Genomic DNA, 7,500 nt, shown 5'->3' on the forward strand with positions numbered 1-7,500 from the left:
TGGGGGTGGGGGTGGGGGTGGGGGAGAGGAGCGGGGAAAGAAACGTCAACTAGCTATGAAAAAAATAAAATAAATACGAAATGCTGTGTAAAACTGAAGCGGTCTGGCGAGGCGACGATGAATACTGAATGATAGTCAAAAAGGGGGTACCTAGCCTTCGATATCTTAGTAAATTTTTTGGTGGTGTTGGTGTTGGTGTTGCCAGAAAAGGCAGAAACAGCAGACCTCTTAGCCTTATCGACGTCGTCGCTGATGCTGCCGTGTGCGTCACCGTTGCCTCCGTCGTCATCCGCGGCCATCATATCAAAGATGGCCGACCCGCGGATGAGAGCGTTAAAGTAGGCGGTTTTGTCCTTATCCATCATTCGTTGCTTCCTCCTCCTCTTCACGTCCCAGGCCGTGTTCTTGGTCACTCGAATCACGCTGCTCATGCTACAGTAGGCGGTGGTGGTTATACATATATATAACAGCGAGTCAATGACATGGATATTGATTGAAATGCGTATAAATACATGGACACAAAACACTACCTTGAGGAAACCCAAACTTTATAATAATATTATTATGAAATAAAAAGAGGGGAATGCTTTAAAAACTCTCTGTCAACTTCCAAACCAAGTTTTTGGCATTTTAGACTAGTAAATTCTAAAGTGAAAATTTGTTTCACTTTTTCACCATGCAGGGTAATATGACAATTACTACGCGTCCGATAAGACATTTTCTTTGGTGTGGTGTTGTTGTACAATGAGAAAAAAGTTCATATCAAATTGAAAATATTCTCAGATACCACAGTCCTAGCGCTAACCTGACATCAAAGGGTCGTAAGCGCCGAAAAAAAATCCCTACAAAAAAAAAAACAGAGAAAAAAAAAAAAATAAAAATTAAAAAAAGACGAAAAACGCAAATATCACAGGGGTGGTTTGGTGGGACCCGATAGCTGTGCTATGTTGGTGGAGCACTCGCTTCACACACAAAGAGACCGTGATCGATCCCGGTGCAGTTGAATTTATTTTATTCTGAGCCTTGTAAAAACTTCAAAATCATGATATATATTTTTTAATACAGAAAAACGAACGAAAAATATCCCCACCCCCCCTCAAAAAACAAAAAAACAAAAAAAACAAAAAACAAACAAAAACAAAAAACAAACAAAATTAAACAAACCAAAAAAAAAAAAAGCAAACATAAACAAAAAGATTTTTAAAAAAGAAATAGAGAAAAAAAAAGACAAATCAACCACAACGACAACGCCCCTCCCCCTCCCCCAACTTCTTGTAGATGTGAATTGCCACAAGACCATTGATTTATTCACCCATCGAGAATCCCATTTGGTAGATAATTTTATAATGGTTGGAAGGATGATGGCTGTTATCTTGTGTATTTAACTAGAAATCAATGGCAGGCAAACATCCCAATGTCAATACCAAAACTTACACACACGCAAACACACACACACAAACACACACACACACACACACACACACACGCAAACACACTCAATTAAAGGTTAAACGGCAAACGTACTGTGCTCTGACAAAAATTATACAACGTGGCTCAGGGGTACGGTCTTTGGTTCGGACCCAAAAGGTAGCGAGATCGATCGATCACCCGCCACGTTGTGTGGCCTTGAGCAAATCACCTCGCCCTAGCTCACTTTGCGGCGCTGCATTGCGGCTGACGCCTGGGTTATTCCAGTCTTCTCTTGGAATAGACCATAAAGACAAATTTCCCCATGGTGATGAGTAAAGGGAATTGTATTTTATTCCAATTTATTTTATATGGCTATACCAATATTCCTTTATCAAAAGCAGGTAAATAATGCTATTATAGCTTAAGTTCTTTTCAATGTTAAATAAGAACAGCGATATGTATGCTGTAAAAATGATAAGGTTAAAAAAAAAAAATAAAAAAAAGAGACACCCCCCCCCCCACCTTCCCAAAAAAAAAGAACACATACAAGAAAAATATATTTGAATCAGTTAAAACAATATGCAGTAAAGAAAAAATGCTCCTTAACCAAAAGTATTCCTTTTTTAAAGCAAGATTCAACGTCAGCAAATAAAACAAATCAAAAAACAAAAACAAACAAAAGCAAAACAAAAATCTGAAAAAGTACCTTGTAATTTGTCACTTTGATGTAGAATTATTATGACCACTTAAATTTTAAAGTGTTTACCTTATTTTAATAACCTAACGAAAATCGATCAAACTCTTGCATTTGACATTACTTTCTATATCGAATATTTCATGCATTACGAAAGTATCAAAATGGCCACACAAAAAAACAAAAAACAAAAACAAAAAAAACAGAACAAAAAATAAAACAAAACAAAATACAAAAAACAAACAAAAACAAAACAAAATTGAAAAGACAAAAAAAAAACAACAAAAACAAACACAAACAAAAAACATGCTATGCAGACATGTCTATCAACCATGACAAGTTTTCTTTCGCATTTTATTCATTAATTGCTTCTGTCCGTTTAAGGCTACTGAAACCGGGTTAAACTCCGGCTCCGTGGGATTTGAGGACTCCGAGGAACTGCTCTTATAAATCAAGATTCCACTTGCTTTATTCCATCAAATTGTCCACCAAACCTTAACGGCTTACTGATTTGAACTGACTTATTGTATTGCTGGAAATTTTGAACGTTGTGAGCATATTTCATGACAATAGTTAACTAATTTTGATTTATTAGTGACCCATCGTTCAAAACGGTTATATGTCGGAATATTTCGTAACTCCGTCGAAATGTGAATTTAGAAATGTAATGAGAAGAGAGCAGTCTGAGTTTTATTTTTTTTCCTGTGTCATAATTTGTTATTATTCTCCATTATAACGCATTGGAAATAAAACCAAGTTTCATATTGGTGGCTGTACATACATAATAAATTCAATTTCCAGCACCTAGGACATCCCGTGACATGATACCGTTTTGAGACGTGGGTCACATTATTATCACCATTATTTTATTGTTGTTATTATTATTATTATTATTATTATTATTATTATTATTATTATTATTATTATTATTATTATTATTATTATCATTATTATTATCATCATCATTATCATCATCATCATCATCATCATCATCATCATCATCATACATCATCATCATCATCATCATCACCACCACTACCATCATCATCATCATCACTATTATTATTATTATTATTATTATTATTATTTAATTATTATCATTATTATTAGTATCATCATCATCATCATTATCATTATTATTACCAATTTCATATGCGTATCTATGAATCATATTTCTAGCATCAAGCCCATCCCGACACAATGACGTTTTGAGACTGGCCACCAATGTGGGGCTTCAGTTTTTTCTCACTTTAAGAAATTATAGATGGAAAGAAATTGAAGACTTAAGGCTCTTTGCAATTTAAAAAAAAAGCCATTTAATGATAAGTTCTCACTAAATTATATCAATCAAACTTTAAACGTTTAAGGTTACAAATAGTTTGTTGGTATGTTATATCCGACTGACGGATGCTGTGGGTACTTTACCTAAACCCATAGCATTAATAGCGATTTGTTCTCAATAAAACATGGAGAAATGTTAACTCAACTTTCATAACATTATCATCAATGAAATTTGCATTCCCTAATCCACCCGGGACAAAATACTGTTTTGAAAGAGTGGATCACACAATGATTTTTCATTACGCTGTTGTATCAGAGATGTAGAAAACCGAAATCAATGGACGACGACACGCTCACCAGTTGACTGCCGTACTCTGGAAACACACACACACACAGGAATTTAAGAATTTGGCCAGAAAACTCGCACTTTCAAATATCGATCGGTTTAAATGACCCTCATCTTGGCAAATACTCTCAAACCTGAGATTTTGATAAAGACCAAGCGAGGTCCCAGGTTTGAGGTTGTATTTCTTTTTTTCAAATAGGATCATTAAATCGATCAATATTTGAACGTGCGAGTTTTCTGGCCAAATTTTCAAATACGTATCTTCCACGAGTGCAGCAGTGAACAGCTTAATCTAAAGATTTAATTAACTGCCGAGGGGTTGGGTTTCAAAATCGAAATGAAATGTCAGCGCTATGAAGGCGTGAGCACTCTGTCACCAAGCAAACGTGATTCATTTTCATTTCCGTTAGTCTACATTTTAATCATAAGAATAATAGTGTTAAGTCAACTTAAATCAATTCAGAATGTGAATAACACTATCATGACCACCTAGCCTACTTTTTTATTGCGTAAGGGTTGCTGTTAATATTTATTATTTTTTTGTGGATATTGCTCAAGTTTAAAAAAAAATAACGATGATGATGATGATCATAATAATGACAACAATAATAATAATAATAATAATAATAATAATAATAATAATAATAATAATAATAATAATAATAATAATAATAATAATAATAATAATAATAATAATAATAATAATAACAATAAGTTCATCCCGACTACAATACCTTTAGAGACGATTGAATAAGTTTTTCTACTGGCTCATTAACATGAGATAATAATATGTTCAAACAGAGGCATGAAATGAACATTGCTCACACATTTTGAAATGTCCAACAATCCAGTTTGTCAATTTGTTTTTTTTTTGTTTTTGTTTTTTGTTGTTGTTAATCTAGCCTTATAATCAAATATGATATTGAATTTACCTCAATGGACTTAAAAACATGAAAGGTCTCAACAACAACAACAACAAAAACAAAACCATGAAAAATCACTAAGAATAAAATGTCTCCAAAGTCAAATAAAAAGAGGGCAGGATTATAAATTGACATAGCTTGTTCACACATTTGAGCAAACAATGAATCAAGTGATTGGAAATTTTCTAAAGTTTTGTTGAGGTAATCAAAACTTTAGAAGACGGCAGATCCGCTAGGTTATTGAGTTTTGTAATCCTAGACCTTTTTTTTAAAGCAAACATACTGTAAGATAGAACAATATCAGTCGAAAAGTAATTATTTCTATTTACAAATGATAATAGTAATATAAATACAGATTGACTTTGAATGATAAAGATTGCTGGTTATGTAACTTATTGAAAATAGTATCGATACATGAAAGTGACAAAGAGCGTTAAAAGGTTTTTAAGGCCTATATTCTCTAAAATGATACGATACGAAGAACGATAAGATACGATATAATACAAATACAACCCAAAGTTCTGTTTCTTAGTGAGCACCATTTTGTCATGTCGCCTAAGGACGAATACATACAGGAAGTGTACAGATGAGAACAATATCACTATCACACATCCGATTTTCTTTTCCCTTTGTAACCAGTTGACCGCCGTACTATAGAAAGACACGCTTAACAATTTGGGCAGAAAACTCGTCCCCCAAACAGCAATCCATTTCAATGACCCTCATCTCGGCAAAAACTCTCAAAACCTGGGAATTTAAGGAAGACGTCGCGAAGTCCCAGGTTTGAGAGATTTAGTGAAGACGAGGGTCATTTAAATCGATCGATGTTTAAAGGACGAGTTTTCTGGCCAAATTTTTAACGTACGTTTCTTTCCAGAGTACCCTATATAACAAGTTCGAAAAAGAAGAACATGTCAAACACGGAAGGGTTTGGGCTCAAACCCGTTCTACAGCCAATAATACAACCCCCCCCCCCCATGAATACCTCACGTTCAATCCAGACAGACGACAGAATCAAGTACGACATCAAAATGATTTGTTAAAAATGAATACACCAGTTTAACCAATAATATTATATGAAAATATTTCGTACAAAGCTTCTGTTACTTCAAATGTTATCACCCTTTAATCATAGAAAAGGACACATTTCCATCTAACTTCCCCAACCAATTCTTTCATCTTTAAAAAAAACTGTCAATTAACTAATACCGACCAAGGTCAGTCGGATTTTTAAAAAAGCCGGTTTTCCGGCTTTAGTCGGAAAAAGGGCACCCCTGTTAAAGCCCTTTGACATGTTGTTTCTACGTGAGTTGTCCTCATTAAATAGTGTTGATTGTGTTGGACACAACTAAGGGACGCAATCAGTGACAAACGCTTTCCCCCTAATAGAAACGATCCTAAACCAATCATGATAGCGACAAAGTAAAGAGGATAATAATATTATAGTATCTTGTATAATAATGTTAACTTATTCCCAGTGACTTACCTATGAATACATGCGTGCATTTGGTCCATCATTTCCACATCTCTCTCAAAGTCCCTGGTGAGTAGAATATGGACAACGTCAAGACATGCTGATTGATGGTGGTGGTTGTAGTTGTGGCGTTAGCGGTGGTAGTGGTAGTGGTAGTGGTCATGATAATATGTATGATGATGATGATGATGATGATGATGATGACGACGACGACGACGACGATGATGATGGTGGGGATAATGTAAATTCGCAGTTTGTTACTCTATTAATAAAAAAACAAAAACAACTGCCACTCACTGGGCGAATTAAAAAAAAATATATATAAAAAAAAAATAATATTCACCCAGAAAACAACAAATAAATAAACGAACAAAACAACAACAACAACAACAACAAAAACAGCAACAACAACAGTCCTTCTCCCCTCTTAACCCCACGTCATTATAATCTTCCAACAACCACATAACATCATATTAATTTTATAACAGAGTAATAATGTGTATTCATATAATGTGTATTGACTGCCTATATACAACACTATGTCAACCATAAAATTATATCATCTTATGTATTGTGACATACAACAACATCTCTCTCTCTCTCTCTCTCTCTCTCTCTCTCTCTCTCTCTCTCTCTCTCTCACACACACACACACACACACACACACATCGCTGAATATCATTCCGTGAGTTCGTATAGTTCGATTTCCCCCACAGCTATAATTTAACCCTTTAACCCCCCTTTCCTTACTAAAGGTCAAGGGGTCGCGATAGCTCAGTTTGTGTAGCACTCGCTCCACACGCAAAGGGACCAAGATCGATCCCGCTGTCCATATATGTGACCCCTCGTCTCAAAACGGTATTATGTCGGGATGGACCAGATACTAAAAAGTCAAATTATAGTTAAAATGGTCAAAAATATGAAACATTGGTATTTAGGACAGTAAAATATGATATTCCTTCTCCCCTATTAAAGCTATAAACTCAACTTAAACATGATATTTCTGGCTACAAATTCCATTTTCAGCATCTTAATCATCCCGACTTAATACCGTTTTGAGACGAGGAGTCACATATTATAAAAATAGAGCTTGAGCTTTTATACAGTGCAATATCCACTGAAACCGAAACCAAAATTGTGTAATTCTACGAATGTTTTGGTAATGGTAGACATGTGTTCTTTCTCAGCCTTCCATTGTGCCGTAAATCTGTTGGACTCTGAAAAAGAAACACGCATTTTAAAAAATAAAAATTAATTGAGCTTTTATATAGCACAAAATCCACTAGACACGCTCAAAGCGCTTTACAAAGGGTCCCTGACCAACAGCAACACGTAACATGTAGAACAAGGCATGACGCCTTATAGGCGATAT

The 7,500-nt window shown here is 34.9% G+C and overlaps 1 protein-coding gene across 1 annotated transcript in view; it reads right to left on the reverse strand.

Annotated features, from left to right (window-relative positions):
* The window catches only part of LOC144959023 (myosin-IIIb-like), a gene marked incomplete in the record, with an annotated part of 230,741 nt that overhangs the window by 44,903 nt on the left and 178,338 nt on the right, over positions 1-7,500 (reverse strand). Inside the window, 1 exon segment of the mRNA XM_078891357.1 lies at positions 6,141-6,194. Within this exon segment, the coding sequence (XP_078747483.1) occupies positions 6,141-6,194 (54 nt within the window).

This window comes from Berghia stephanieae, chromosome 13, assembly GCF_034508935.2.
Source record: "Berghia stephanieae isolate SIO BIC M18660-M18661 chromosome 13, UCSD_Bste_1.3, whole genome shotgun sequence".
NCBI lineage: Eukaryota > Metazoa > Mollusca > Gastropoda > Nudibranchia > Aeolidiidae > Berghia > Berghia stephanieae.